This window comes from Primulina huaijiensis, chromosome 13, assembly GCF_012295235.1.
Source record: "Primulina huaijiensis isolate GDHJ02 chromosome 13, ASM1229523v2, whole genome shotgun sequence".
Classification (NCBI taxonomy): Eukaryota; Viridiplantae; Streptophyta; class Magnoliopsida; order Lamiales; family Gesneriaceae; genus Primulina; species Primulina huaijiensis.
Window position 1 is genome coordinate 12,163,435 of NC_133318.1, and position 15,977 is coordinate 12,179,411.

The 15,977-nt window shown below is 33.6% G+C and overlaps 1 protein-coding gene across 1 annotated transcript; it reads right to left on the reverse strand.

Annotated features, from left to right (window-relative positions):
* Nucleotides 1-12,113: 12,113 nt before the first annotated feature.
* On the reverse strand, nucleotides 12,114-15,669 carry LOC140991774 (formin-like protein 1). The gene is made up of 4 exons (XM_073461933.1): nucleotides 14,068-15,669; nucleotides 13,757-13,962; nucleotides 13,362-13,606; nucleotides 12,114-13,057 (listed from the first exon to the last, which is right to left on the reverse strand). The coding sequence occupies exons 1-4, from the start codon at nucleotides 15,606-15,608 to the stop codon at nucleotides 12,269-12,271; spliced, it is 2,781 nt and encodes a 926-aa protein (XP_073318034.1). The 5' UTR covers nucleotides 15,609-15,669; the 3' UTR covers nucleotides 12,114-12,268.
* Nucleotides 15,670-15,977: the final 308 nt, after the last annotated feature.

The window sequence follows — 15,977 nt, forward strand, 5'->3', positions numbered from 1 at the left end:
AAGTGATATGAGAAAATGGAAATCGGATATTTATAGACAATTTGTGACTATTAACGACAGTTTTTCATTAAACGGTCGCTATTAGCGACGGTTTAAATATAACCGTCTCTGATTTACGACTATTAGCGACGGTTTAATAAAAACTGTCACTTTTAGCGACGGTAATTTTAAAACCGACCGTCTCTAAATATAGCGACGGTTATAAAGACCGTCGCAAAGTTAAATTAGCGACGGTTTAACAACCGTCGCTAATTTAAAAATTCACCCATTTTCAACAGCGCGCTTTTAATGCACGCCGTGAATGCATAGAGTATTAACAACACACATTATTGCACGCTGCGGATAGTATATAATTTTACTTTCCGCAGCGTGCTTTTAATGCGCGCCGTTAATAACATATACATTAACGGTGCGCATTAAAAGCATGTTGCGGAAAGTATATAATATTTACAGCACACATAAATGCACGCTGCAGAAAGTAATATCCGCAGCGTGCATTTACTGCACGCCGTTATTTATGTCAAGTCCAACAATATTAACAGCGCACATATTGAAGCACGCCGTTAAAAGTACTATTCGCAGCGTGCTTTTAATGCACGCTGTTGATGATGTGCTGCGGAAAGCCATTTTTGTTGTAGTGAATTCAACAAGTTGAATTTGACGACTGTGGTTTGATGGAGATCAAACAGATTACTTTAAAAAAAATTCATAAATAGATTCCATTATTGATAGTTGTGGAATTTAGCTTAACTATTAATTAATGAAAATAGTGAAAATGCATGTATTATTGAAAGAGTTCACAAAAGTTACAGCTACAAAAAATGGGTCGGTGAAAAAGTTTTGTCCTTCAAAATTTTTATTTTTAATTATATTAATAGATTTGTACCCCGAATAACTCGACGTTGTCTGATCGTCGATCGGAATTGTAATGATTTCACAATTATTTATTTAGTAAATTTATAATATATACTAATTAAATAATAAATTTATNTGATAATTTTAAATAATGAAAATATAGAATTATGATAAGGTTAGAATCTTAAAGGATTGAAATATTGTATTTATATATATCTTACCAAGGAGCTGATAATATACATAACACAAATATATACAAAAGTACATCAAGAAAATCAAGTCAAGATTTTATCTCTATCCCCCACTTTTGGAAAAGAAAAATGGGGCTCCCTCTGTCCTCGACAGAAACTCGACTGAACTCCTTCCTTCACATAACTGTCGCGTCGTTACCCTGACATCGCCACACCACTGCTGGATTTTTGTTCGAATCTCGACTCAAATTTCGTGTAGATTTCTACTACAATCTACACGTAGAAATCCATACGAGAAACATTGTATCTAATCGTGGATATGATTAATGAGGTAGGAGAAAGTTTTTAGGGATTTACAAGAAGAGCTATTATGGCCTAAACACGGGGATAATTGAAGTCAGCCTTAATTATGCAAAGAAAAATTAAACTAAAAACCTTATGAATGTTTATTTAAATCATACGACCTCCAAAAACGTTTTGAACGTCAAAACAATTTTTTTAAAAAAAAACTTCTGCTGCGTCTTTGGTGCGAAAAAAACGATACGCCAATAACAATACACCTCAATTAGGACTTATCATTGCCTAAAACCAAACTCTTAGTGATCACACAACAACTTTTATCTATTTAGGAACCCTCGGTTCAGAAGAAACAATAACTCAATCCAACGATTAGCTTTGACGGTTTGAATTGCTAAAGTAGCACAAGATGATTCTTGGAAGATCTATTATGCGTGTGTCAAATTGAACAACTTGATATAATAGTTTGAGAGTGCTCCTCGAATATCTTTTATATGTAGATTGGAAATGTGCGAAGTTCAATTGATCGTTGTGTTAGAGTAGGTGCCCAACAAATCAACTTGTGGCTCGAGCTTTTATTGATTCTAATGTAAAACAATCTTTATTTTAATAATATTTTACGATTTCATTCGATTATGACATTATACTTTATCTTTATACTCATGTAAGCTGCATAGATAAAGTCCTTGAATATACAATAGGTACCATTAGGTCTGCATCGCAACGTAAGATCATGGACCTCATTAGGAAGTGTACCGTATATTTTATACAGGTTCCTAGTCGAATCAGCTGCCTAAAACAAGGATAAAGATTGCTTGAGCTTGAGACTAGCATATGTGAGGTAAACACCATGTTTCATTGGTAATGACATGGAGATGTCCATTCATACATATGAGTGATCATATGATGATGCACTGAACAACGCTCCCTCGGACTATCCAAGTGTTTCTCACTTATCGAGTAGAATAGTCCGTAGTTTCTGTTGTAAAACATGTAGTCCTTTGACCCGGGACAATGTAGATGCTATACGTACTAGCATGCACTTTAATCCTTTTACCGACTTCATTGAGGGTCATCAGGCAACAAGGTTGGGTGTAGTTTCGAAATACGTAGGAGCAAATGCATTATAGTCGGGGATTCACCCTTCGCCTACGGATGAAGATATCCTATGTGATCTGATGAGTTAATAGTGCAAGGAGTCTCTGGCCAGAGCAAGAAATGTGCTTTAGGGAAAGGTGTTTTCCTAGTTGCACATACCATGACATTGTTAGTAATCAAAGATAAATCGCATCGCTATCGAATTCATATGCACCTCTCGATATACCAATGGTTGTAGATTCGATCGTGATATTTGTGCTGAAGGGACCGTACTGTATGCTAACCATGATTAAAGGTTCTTGCAGGCACTATCAGTGATACCTAGGGGATCATGGAGCAATTCTGCTAGACGCTCTTACCATGATCCGATGGGTGCAATAAGAAATGAGTTCTGACATTCTTGATCGAGGTGTCGATGAAAAGAATGTGGCTAACTAGGGTAAGCCTGAATAAGAATAAATGTTATTATGAACCAAATAAAGATATGAACTCACGACTAGCTGTATCTCTGAACCATTGAGTGTCACACAAATATCGGATTATGTGTTCTTGTTGAGATAATCAAATTTCAAAGAGTTGGAATTTGACGACTATAGTTTGATGGAGATCAAACTGGAATCTTATAAAAGAGTTTATGAGCTGATTTCGTAGGATGGAAGAAATGAAAGTTAGCATGATTGCTAATTAAAGAATGAGAGTAGAAATGCCTGTTTTGTGAAGGAGTTCACTAAAACTAGCAGCTGCCTAATATGGTAAATGAAAATTTTGAACTTCGAAAATTTCATTTTTCATTATATGAACAAGATTTGTATCCTTTACACATCGGCGCTCTCGGATCGTCGATCGAAGTTATAATGAGTACGAAATCATTTATTTAGTGAATTGAGAATATACCGATTAAATTATTGTACTAGTAATAGTGACTACTAACATCTACAAATTACCTTATATGTTTTAGAGGAGTCTAGAATTTAATTAACCAATGAGTTAATTATATAAATTAAATAATATTTATTTAATTTATAGTTATATATATATTTTATATGGCGATTTAAAATATGTGTATATATGGTATTAATATATCATGTATTATCAAAAGTTGATTAATGCATTATATTAGTATTATGTGAATTAAATATAATGAAATTAGTAGAGTCCTTGTAGGAGAGAGACTCTTGAATAAATTAGGAGTCTCACTCTATAAATATATATCATAGGAGGTCATAATTCAATAGAGATTTTTTCCATTAAAATTCACGAAATTCCTTCCTCAATTGCAAAGAAAACTCATGGTCATCTCATGAAATTTGGAAGAAATTTTTGGCCAAAAGCAAATTAGATTTGCTTAATTGTTGATTAAGAATCAATAATTATTGGTTAATGATTGATTAATAATCAATTAACGCACGAATCCATGATTTAGAATCGTGGAATTCTCGGCCACCTTGAGGAAAAGTAAAGGCTATTTTCAGCCACTTGTTTCTTCCATCGCCGTGTCCTTTCGACGCTGCACCGATTTCGGGTTTTGAAAATTCGGAGGCTACAGTCTCAACGCACAAATCGCTTGTGATTTCTAGTGCAATCCAATCGAGGAACAAAGTCTTCAATCTTGGACCCTATTAAGCGATCAAAGGAACAAGCCGTTCGTAGGGATTTGCAAGAAGGGCTATCTCCGCGTAAAAACCGGAACAGTTTGGAGTCCAGCGTTCTAAACGTAATCGTATGATTCTAAAACTTCATATGAATGATTTTAAACACACGTTGCCCAAGCAAAAATTTTTTAAGTTCCGCTGTGTCTTGGGTGCGAGAATACGATGTCTCGACACGTTTTTTCACTTTTGAATAGGCATATCTATAGCTGTGAATCTCAAATGGTCGAAAATTCTTGTCAACGATCATCTTTACTATCTCCCGACAGAATGATCTTGTCGCTTTCAGTCATCGTACATATCTTTAAATGCTCATGTAATGTTCATTTGTTTTTTCGACTTTTAGCTCTTAGATTCAAAAAAAGCTGGTTGACTTTAGACGGTTTAGGAAACTTTCTGTCATTCGTGAGTTGATAGGATACCGTGTAATAATACTTTAACAGGTAGTTTTTGACCAATTTGAGTTGCAGTATCCACCTTGATTTGCTAATAATTTGAACTGTTGTAATTAAAATAAATAATATAGGAAATAAGGGGGTGGGGATCAAGGTGCAATTTGAGTGATTTTTCCAATAAATTTAAAGTAAATTGCCATGTATAATTTGTTGAAAAATATAATTTGTAATATTTGAATGTTGAAAATAAGAAAGTTGAATATTGAAAATAAGAGTTGTAAATATTTAAAATTAATGTGTGATGATGTATGTAATGATGTATTTATTTTTGGATTATTTACAAAAAATTCTATAAATAAGTCTCTCAATGTTTGAAGAAAACATAATTGAGTACAGAGAAAATTTTATAAAGTGTAGTTTGATATATTTTGAGAGTTTTGAGATTTTTACTTTTTATCGTAAATTTTTTCTTTTAACACGTTATCAGCACGATACTCGAAGGTTCGGTTCTCCATATTTTTCCGAGCTCCAAAACACAAGAAAAAGGTAACAATATTCAAAAGTAAGAGTATTTACTTTACTGTTTATTTATTTATATTGTGTATATATTTAATATATAATATCATGTTATAATATAAAAAGATTTTATGACACCTCATTATAATAACGTGATGTGATTATATTATTATACTGCTTATATAATGATTTTATTGTGTTACTGTTTATTTATTGTNTTACATATTTATTAAAAAATGATTAACATTATATACATCATATTATTACCATAAAATTTACATATACATACATTTATTTTTTTAAGATTTTGCAACGGTCATAAACAGCTAGTTTTTACCCTATAAATATGACTTCACAAACACATTCAATCACTCCAAACTTACTCTTCTTCCCCTATAAATTTTCTTCATCAAAATTTTCGAAGAAGAAGAAGATGGCTCTTTCAAGGTTATTTTGTATAACTATTATTGTTATTATACTCACTAGTCTTGTATTTATCGGAGAATATCCGCCACGCATTTTTTCTTTATTTTTAAGCATGCTTGTAATTATAATTTATCCGTTACTTTGTATTGTCATTTTAATAAATTCATAAATTAACTAATAAAATGCATTGTTATTTTTATAGTACCACCATGTCAAACTTGACAAAGCTTGAATTTGTTGCGCTCGACATTACAGGAAAAAATTATATGCCATGAACTCTCGGTGTAGAAATGCATCTTGAGTCATTGGGTCTAAGCGAGCCCATTAAAAAAATGATATCTCTTCATCACAAAAAAAAAAAGCAAAAACTATAATATTTTTGCGTCGACATCTTGATGAAGGTTTAAAATGTGAACATCTTATCGAAAAAGATCATATGGCTCTGTGGAAAGGATTAAAAGAAAGATTTGAACATATAAGGGAAGCTATACTTTCGACCGTCCGTGATGATTGGAATATGTTGAGATTCCAAAATTTTAAGAAATTAAGTTATTAAAATTCGGCGATGTATCGAATAACCTCGCAATTAAAATTTTATGGACATGAGGTTACGGAATCAGAAAAGCTTGAAAAAAACATTTCACGCATCAAATATAACTATACAGCAACAATATAGAGTGCGTGGATTTGCGAGATATTCTGAACTTATTGCCTGTCTTTTTGTTGCGGAAAATAACAACGAGCTGCTAATGAGAAATCATCAGTTCTGACCCACTGGATCAACAGCATTTCCAGAAGTAAATGTTGTAAGTAAAAAGAATTTAAACCTGAAAACCAAAATCAAATTCAGAGACAAGGTTTTGGTTGAGGTCGTGGTCGTGGTCGTGGTCGTGGATGTGGACGTGGAAGTGGTTGTGGTCGTGGTCGCGGCCGTGGTTTTGAAAACAATAGAGATAGTTACTTCTATAACTCATCTCAAAAGGGCGTCACGAACCACCCACTGAAAAGGCATCATGAGAATATGAGTGTTAATGAAAATCACTCAAAACGATTTGAAAGTTCTTGTTTTAGATGTGGCACTCTTGGACATTGGTCTCGTATTTGTCGAGCCCCCGAACAACTTTGCAAGCTCTATAAAGAATCGATAAAGGGGAAATAAAAAGAGACCAACTTCACTGAACACAGTGGCCGTATGAGTGATTCAACTCATTTTGATGCTGCAGATTTTCTGAACGATTTATCTGAAAATGATCAATATGCTGGTGGAATATAATGAAAAATATTGATGCTACAGATTTTCTTAACGATTTCTCTGAAAATGAACAATGTATTGGTGGAATGAAATGTAAAATAATTTATTTTTCATGTACTCATATGATAATGTTTTATTGTATAATTATGTTATGCATTATATTTTTCAATAAATTACATATGTATTGTCAGTAATTTTTTTCATTGCATATTTTTTTGAAGTTCAAGTATGAAAACTGCTATTAACAAAGCTAAACAAAGAACTAATCCCATGGAAGTTTGCATACCTGATAGTGGTACAACGCACACTATTTTTCGAGATAAAAGATATTTCTTGGAACTAAAACCAACAAAAACAATGGTGAATACAATATCAGCTCCTGTAGACTTGATAAAATGTTGTGGTAAAACACATTTTTTATTACTTAATGGTACAAAATTTCTGATAAATGATGCTTTGTATTCATCACAATCGAAAAGAAATTTGTTGAGTTTTAATGACATATATTTCCATGGATATGATACTCAGATAATAAATGAAAGAAATGAGAAATATATGTGTCTTACCACATATAATTCAGGAAAGAAATATGTAGTTGAAAAACTACCAATGCTCCCTACTGGATTGCATTATACATATATAAGCACAATTGAATCAAACATGGTAGTTGATAATTCTTCAATACTGATCAATTGGCATGATCGATTAGGACATCTTGGTTCAACAATGATGCAAAGAATTATAGAAAATACACATGGTCATCCGCTGAAAGACCTGAAGATCTTTCAAAACAATAAGTTTCAATGCAAAGCATGTTCTCTTGGAAAACTTATTATAAGACCATCACCAGCTAAAATCCAAAATGAATGACCTATATTTCTCGAACGTATTCAGGGTGATATTTGTGGGGCAATTCATCCACCATGTGGACCATTTAGATATTTTATGGTATTGATCGATGCCTCCAGCAGATGGTAACATGTATGTTTATTATCAATTCGGAATGTGGCATTTGCAAGATTACTTGCTCAAATAATTTGCGGAATCAATTTCTCGATCATACAATCAAAAAAATTAGACTTGATAATGCTGGTGAATTTACTTCCCAAACTTTCAATGATTATTGTATATCAATGGGAATCGCTGTTGAGCATCATGTTGCTCATGTACATACACAAAATGGATAAGCTGAATCATTGATTAAACATCTACAACTGATTGGTATACCAATGATTATGAAAACAAAACTCCTTGTTTCTATATGGGGACATGCAATTTTACATACTGCTGCATTAATTCGCATCACAATCTTCAGTTAGCTTAGTTCAGTTGTCTTTGATTTTTTGCGCACTAATCTTCAGTTAGGCAACCAATAGTTTGCGTAATTTAGATCATTTCGTTTCAGTCTTCTTGATCAGTTTGTTCAATATTTTACGCTCAATTTGTCAAACTACCGAAATTAAGTTTCCAACAACCATCATCCTAACTTTCCAAAGTGCATAGTTGGATCCATCCAGAATTGATGGTCGTAGTGCCGTGTTGACAAGCGGCACATCCATTGTACTTTTCATGTTCAAACAAAAATGAAAAATGTTTTACTTAGTAGCTTCAAGTGTCCACCCTGATACCACTTGAAGGGTGGTTTTATGAGATAAAAATATTGAGCAATAAAGTTACATTATGTTTTAGAGTTAAGTGTTATATACGGTGTTGTAACATGTGACACAACATACATAAGGATATTTCAACCTACAAACCTTTACTCAAATAAACAAAGTATATCCAAAACACTTATCAAACCAAATAACCGAAACTACGGATGCAGCGTTTGACAAGCAGAAATTATGTTTGATGAACAACCCAAAAATTCAATTTTCTTTCTTGCGATTCAAACTTAGATATTCTCAATACAAGTTTTGTATATTATCATAGTTGTAACACGTATGTATATATATGTTGTACGTACTATATGTGTATATATGTTTTACGATCACATAATTTATTGGATTTGAAATAAAGGTTGACTGGTGGGATTAATTATTATCATATATTTGATATTATTTTGGGTTATTTAATTTTAGATAACTGATAATCGTACCTTACTTGTTTAAATCAAGCAGTACGCCTTGGCTTGAGACTTGATCTCTTCGATTCTCGTGTTTGCACATCCATAGTACTTTTCATTTTCAAACAAAAATAAAAAGAGTTTTACTTAGTAGCTTCAAGTGTCCACCCTGATACCACTTGAAGGGTGGTTGTATGACATAAAAATACTGTGCAATAAAGTTACATTATGTTTTAGAGTTAAGTGTTGTGTACGGTGTTGTAACATGTGACACAACATACATCAGGATATTTCAACCTACAAACCTTTACTCAAATAAAAAAAGTACATCCAAAACACTTATCAAACGAAATAACCGAAACTACGGATACAGCGTTTGACAAGCAGAAATTATGTTTGATGAACAACCCAAAAATTCAATTTTCTTTCTTGCGATTCAAACTTAGATATTCTCAATACAAGTTTTGTATATTATCATAGTTGTAACACGTATGTATATATATGTTGTACGTACTATATGTGTATATATGTTCTACGATCACATAATTTATTGGATTTGTAATTTATTGGATTTGAAATGAAGGTTGACTGGTGGGATTCATTATTATCATATATTTGATATTATGGGTTAGTTAATTTTAAATAACTGATAATCGTACCTTACTCGTTTAAATCAAGCAGTACGCCTTGGCTTGAGACTTGATCTCTTCGATGTAAATCTTCAATTCTCGTGTTTGCTTTCTTCTTGTGTCTGTTTCTCTCTCCGTCTCTTAACATACGGAACAATCTTTGATTATTTTTAAGTTTCATTTCCCTAGAGTTATTCCATAAAAATAATTCTACAAGATATAAAAACAATAGTTTTATTAGAAAATAAACTCTTTTAAATAATAATATCATCTCTTAAGCATAATTTGATACACATGATAGGATAAACATGTGATATATAACATAAAGATAAATTAAGGTTAAATAAGATGTAGGATATTATATTTAATGTTTGGTATGATTTTAATAAGAGTGATTAAATTTATATATTAGATTGTAATGACAAAATTAACCTTATCATAATAAATTTTATAATTTCAAAGTTGTTGCTTGAGTTCATATTTCTTATCTGTTCATGCGCCGAGAGTGTTTGCAAGATTTATTTATTTTTACCTAATTTTATATATTATATAATATGATAATTGAACCCTTGATTTTATGAGTCAGGTCAAATATATATTTTTAAGCTTAATCGAGTGATACTAATAATTTTATTGAGATTTATAAAAATCATTTATATAATTATCTCGAGTTCATTTATATGATTATCATATTATATAATATATAAAAATAAATAAAAATATTTATTTGATTTTAATTTTTACTTACTAGCAGAGATTTATAAAAATCATTTGTGATTTTTTTTTATATATTGAGGGCAATTAAGTCATTTGTGATATTTTTATCATTAAATTAAAATTATCATATTTCATAAAAGGGATATTTTATTCTTGTATAAAATTATTTATCACAGGCCCATGATATTATCATGGACTTTATAAAAAAGTACAAACGTAGGATAAAGATGATTATTTATCAATACATCTCTTATCCAGTGTATTATACCTTGGAGTTTTTATCATAGATATCTATTGTCTAGAAAAACAAAATTTTATAATTTAATAAATAAAATATTATTGAGATGAAAAACATATTTAAAGAATAAATTATATTCCTTTCATATGTGTTGTTTATCATTTGGATAAGGAACTGTACTTCGTCATTGGCGATTCACCACGCGCATTACTACAAAGATTTCCTATTTGTTTATGTCATTTTCAAAGAGTTGTTTTTCCATTGTCTCGCCGACTCGGAATGGATGCAAAGCTACTTGGATTGACCAAGCTTACTCGACAATCCTGAACCATGTTCATCTGTTCGGGTTAAAAGAAAGAGAGTGTTATTGGCAATTTGTTTGACAGCTGAAGCCACTGATTCAGTTGCTTCAACACCCAACATATAGAGCTTAAACTGTTTTACATGAAAATACCTCAAACTGTTTTGCACGAGATGTTGGGGAAAACCCATAAACGGAAGAATCCATCATGCTAAATCATTAAGAATTTGACTGAAAACTAAAGCGGAAGCGTACCTGAAGCCATATTTCTGAATTCTTTAGAACGTGTCTTGATCTTCCAGATCTACGCGCTCTTTTCTTGAGAGAATCTTTTAATTTTCTCTTCATAACTATTTTCTTAATACTACGCGCTCTTTCCTTGAGAGAATCTTTTAATTTTCTCTTCAGAACTATTTTCTTAATGGGAGAGAAAATAGTGAAAGTGATAACGCGAGATCTGTGGACCATGACCATATATATTTCCAATAATGAGAGATTTTCTTAAATAGGCTTCACACAATTACTATAATCAATTTTAGTCTTCATTTAAATTAATTTACCAAAATAATCTTTTTATCATATCAAATTACAAAGATATCCTCATTCTTTTAATTCATATTCACCATCAATTTCTTCATCTCAAACTCTTTATTTTATTATCTCATCAATTCTGTGTGTATAGAGGCGGCCGTGAAACACATCAATCTTATTTCTCTAAACAAGTATGAATTATTTTTACCACTTAATTTTTACGCAAAAAAAATTGATTTTATATTGATATTATTGTGTGCGTAGGTATATGGGTTGTGACAAACTCATTCCGTTACCAATTTTGTTTATGTCAAATCATTAGAATAAGTTGCCTAGAATTGATTGGTCTAATTTTGATTTTGATTTTCTTTTTAATATTTGACTTGATTATTTTCATGATTTTTTGATAATTTGTAGGTTTAATTTTTTTAATCATGAAGGTTTGTAGGTTTAATTTTTTATATTGATATAAGTAAGTAGTATTTAAAAAATTAATATATTATAAATAAATAAAACATAATATATGTTAAATCAACTCTTAAAAAGAAATAATAGATAATTAAATAAATGAATCATGAAAATGAAACATGTGTGATCATAGGAAAATGGTATTTTAGGATTTTGAAATTATATAAGACATAATGTAAATTATGTAATAAAAAAGGCCATTTTAAAAATTATGACTTTGAAATATATTAGAATAAACAATTTCCAATAATATTATCAATATTTTCTGATATTTCTGTTTTAGCCCATCATAAAAATAGAAATTACACTTATGTCTCTACACATTAAAGGTCCAACAACCCATTAGATACATTAAAGCCCCATAACCCGAAACCTTAGTTGATCACTTTATTTTGGGCTTAACTTAATAGACAACCCACAACACATAATTATTCACATATAAGCCCATATAAATTAAAATTGATCCAACACGAGAAATACAACATATCTTACACAACACTTCAGTAATGTATTATTGCTTCAAAGATATGTTTAAGATTATCTGCTTTCCAAATTTCTTTATATTTATTGATACTATAAATAAAACATATTAAATTTTAAAAAGTAAGTACATACACAAAAGATTGGCAGGATACAAGTATTAGACGCGAGGGGAAGTTGGCTCCTCATTAGAATAGTGTTGCCGCCAGTTGAGATATACCCCAGAAACTTGATGAAGCATTGGATTCACGGGAACTGGAAATTTGTGGCCAGAGCTGACCGTGGTTCGTTCATTTATGGAACCTACTTCTTTGCAGACCCGATCTAAAATCGTCAAGAAGTCTCTGACAACCATGAAGATTCTTAACGGATGAGCTTCTTCCTTTGCTGAGTTGCCATGGAAGTATTCGGTTATTTCCTTCACTAAAGACAAGGCAACGCTTTCTCGGGCTTGAATCTTGATAATCTCCTCCTCTGCCCTTTTTATGAAGCTATTCATGGAGACAGAAAACTTATGGGATGTTGCTTCATTTAATTTGATTACCTCTACAATGTTCCAAATTCCTTTCGAAAGTTTAGAGACTTCACTGCCAAGTACTTCTGCGTCCATTGCAGCAGCTTTCTTCACATTTGAGAGCTCCAAACTTAGCCTCGAAACAACTTGGAGGCCAAACTTCCTATATATGGTATCATCAACCATGGAGTTCTCATGAGGGCTTGCACTAGAGAGATGAGCACCTTCACTTTTGATAATCTCCTGGACGACAAAATGTAAAAGTGTCGTTTTCCCATCAGTTCCCTTAACATCAACAAGCTTGAGGAGTGTGTCGAGTTTGAAGGCATTTGCATCTCCACGATCTGTTCCCACGTTCATGCGGTTCCCAGTCTTCAATACTGCTTCGAGAAGCTTGAGGAACATTTTGTTGCTCCTCAATTCTTCACAAGCTGCCTATAAGATCAAACATTTTTTAGTATGAGTTCGAGAAAATTTAACCATTTACATGGTTCTAAAGGGTACAAGGCCGAAACATGAATTGGTGTAGCATTTAAGACAAACTTAACCAGACAATGCAACTTTCTGAAGATTCAATAATACAAGACTGTTCTGCAGCACATATGATGCTCCAATTTTGTTTTGGAGCTTCTAAAATAGAGCATCTCTTCTACCCCAACTTATATATAATTCATGTTTTTTGTCTTTAAGTTGTCCAAAATCCAGCAGTGATCTTAAATTTGATATGTTACACAATTACCTCTAAAGTTTCAAATGACCTTTTAAGGTACTCATTCTCCAAATCAAATTTGGACGCGTAAAGCAGCGATTCCACTCTCCGGAATGCATAAGGTATATCAAGAACTGTCTTCAAAAATTTCTCAGCGGCACCAAGCTTTATTGGAGAATCATCTTGGTATTCTTTTAACTTTCGCTCCTCTTCCTTGGTTGGAGCCATCTTCATTAAAGTTTCGAGAAGCTCGGAACTAAGACTGTCCGCATTACCTGTTCAAAGGCCAAATGGATGATATCATATGCTTTAGGGATAACAAATGCGTAAACCAGCATCGTGCATATATATTCGAATTACAACAAGGAACATTCCCTATCATCATAAATACACAGAAATGTAAGAGAAGCTTAAAGAATTAATACCTTCAGAAAGAGCTTCGCAAACTTCTTCTACGGTGACATTGAGTGCCCTGAACAGAATTGCAATGTTCTGCGACTTCTTGGGATCAAGCACTCTATTACCATTGTCTTGCCCAGGGGAAGGGAGGACTTGGCACCTAGTTATTTCTTTTCGATTCGGCTTTGGTGTATTCACAACAAACAAAGTTTCTATCATCTCCTCATTTAATCTACATGAAATTTAACAACAGAAGGGTGGCTTCTTAAATCTTAATTGAGCCAAAATAAAGAAAGGAAAATATATGTGTCGCAATAAAAAGAATTATAAATAATACTTGAAAGAGCTGGATTGGATATGATCCCACACCATTTCTCGATCAGAGCAGGCTCTTACTTTATCCCAATGCAATGTCTTCAATCTTGGTTTTGGAGGGGTCTCCTCATTTTGATCTACGGCTTCATTAGAGTGTTCGTTTTTCTTATTTGGAGATTCTTTGTTCTCATTCTTCTGCACAGTTTTTGAATCATTTGAAGGTAACTCAATTGGAGAAATCAACCTAAGATTTTCAACTGCTGGGTGTTTTGCAGACGGTGTCTGTTTTCTGGGAGTTTCCCATATTTTACTGTGCGTTGGTGGAGGAATTGGTGGAGGCCGTGGAGGAGGAGTCGGGCACTGCGGTACAGAGCTGTTAATTTTCACCGGAGGTTTCGTATCCTGATCGGAGACATTCGAAATCCTCGACACGGATTCTTCGCTTCTTCCAGAATATGTCTCCGACGATGAAGAACGCGGACGTGATGGTGATGCTGATGCTGATGCTCGGGCTGATTCTGAAAATGACGAATCTCGATCCTGAGGCGGCAATAACTGAATTCGCCGATGCAACAACACATCGGTAGGAATCTCAATCAATTCCGGTGACTTGGGCATCGAATTTGTTGAGCTAAAACTATTCGCCGGTGAAACACTCAACGTAATTGAACGCAATGGAGATCCCGAGACAGACGAAGTGCACGTAGATGGAGAAATTGAATCAGACCCCTTAAGATTCTCAACTTCAATTGCGGCCAAAGCCTTTCCAGACGATGAACCAGAGCCTGATAAAGTCTCCCTTCCGTTTAACCATCCTTTCGGAGAGTAAAACTCTTCATCTTCGCCATCTTTACTCGAAGCTATGTCAACATTATAACTATTCAGGAAACCATTCTGCGCCATTAAAGTCGGTAAGGGACGGAGGTCCGGCGAGTAAATTTTCCGGGAATTAGAATCTATAACATGGTTCGAGTTGCTTCCGTTTAAAGAAATACCACCTCCTACAGTTTGAGAACTGACCATAGTTCCTAAATACAAGAACTCCGAGCTGGTTTGTGATGGCCGCTGAAGCTTTGGAATGTGGTGGTGGTTTGGCGTGTGACTGCTCGTGAGCGTAGTGGTATCGGGTCTATGGGGTTTAGAGTGGTCGAATGATGATCTTTGGGCTCCATCACGCTTGCGGAAACGGAGGAAGAGAGCAAGAAACACGATGGACACAGCGGCGGCAACGGCTGCGACAGCGGCGGCGATGAGCTTAGTGGATGCGGTTTTTGTCTTGGAAAAGTTTGGAACAGAGAGTGAGGAAATATTGGCTGGAAATGAAGCGTAGGAGGCGGCGGAAGGAGGTGGCGGAGATGAGAGATAAGACGGGAAGAAGGGAGAGTCTTTGGGGTACATGGAAAAAGGATAATTGGGGGAAGTAAGGGTTGGGATCGGGGGGGATTCTTGTGGGATAAGTGGTTGGTGCAGAATGCGGCGATAATAGGCGGCGGCGGCGAACGCACAGTGTAGTAGGAGCGGGAGGAGGTGGAGTTTGGGGGTGGCAACGATTGAGGTAGGCATGCTGGTATTTTCAGTGTCTTTCGCATTAACTTCACTACGTTGTTGTGGGTGACAAGCCGAGATTCCAAAGTTACTCCAATTTTAGCTTCATTCACATGCAATAAATTATAATTAATTGGGTAATCAAGGGGTCCATTGAGAAGTATAAAGAATGAAAAGAATTGATTTTGCGTCCTATGTCGTATCAACTTTTTTTTGGGCTTCGATTTGGCTCCATGTTAAGTTTATAATAATAATTAAAATCATTTGCATCATAACTTCATGTGAAATATCGAAAATATATATTTCATTTCTGAAAATTAAATAAACATCACAGGCCTTGGTTTTTTTTATATAAAAATTGAACGATTTACTCTTGTTAACGTGATT

Bases quoted from the DNA above. Each gene is read 5' to 3' on its own strand.
- LOC140991774 (XM_073461933.1), bottom strand. From the start codon at position 15,608: ATGCCTACCTCAATCGTTGCCACCCCCAAACTCCACCTCCTCCCGCTC. The intron at 13,607-13,756 runs GTATTAATTCTT...GCCTTTGAACAG, and splicing joins TTGCGAAGCTCTTTCTGAAG to GTAATGCGGACAGTCTTAGT. The intron at 13,058-13,361 runs GTAATTGTGTAA...TTGATCTTATAG, and splicing joins GGTCATTTGAAACTTTAGAG to GCAGCTTGTGAAGAATTGAG.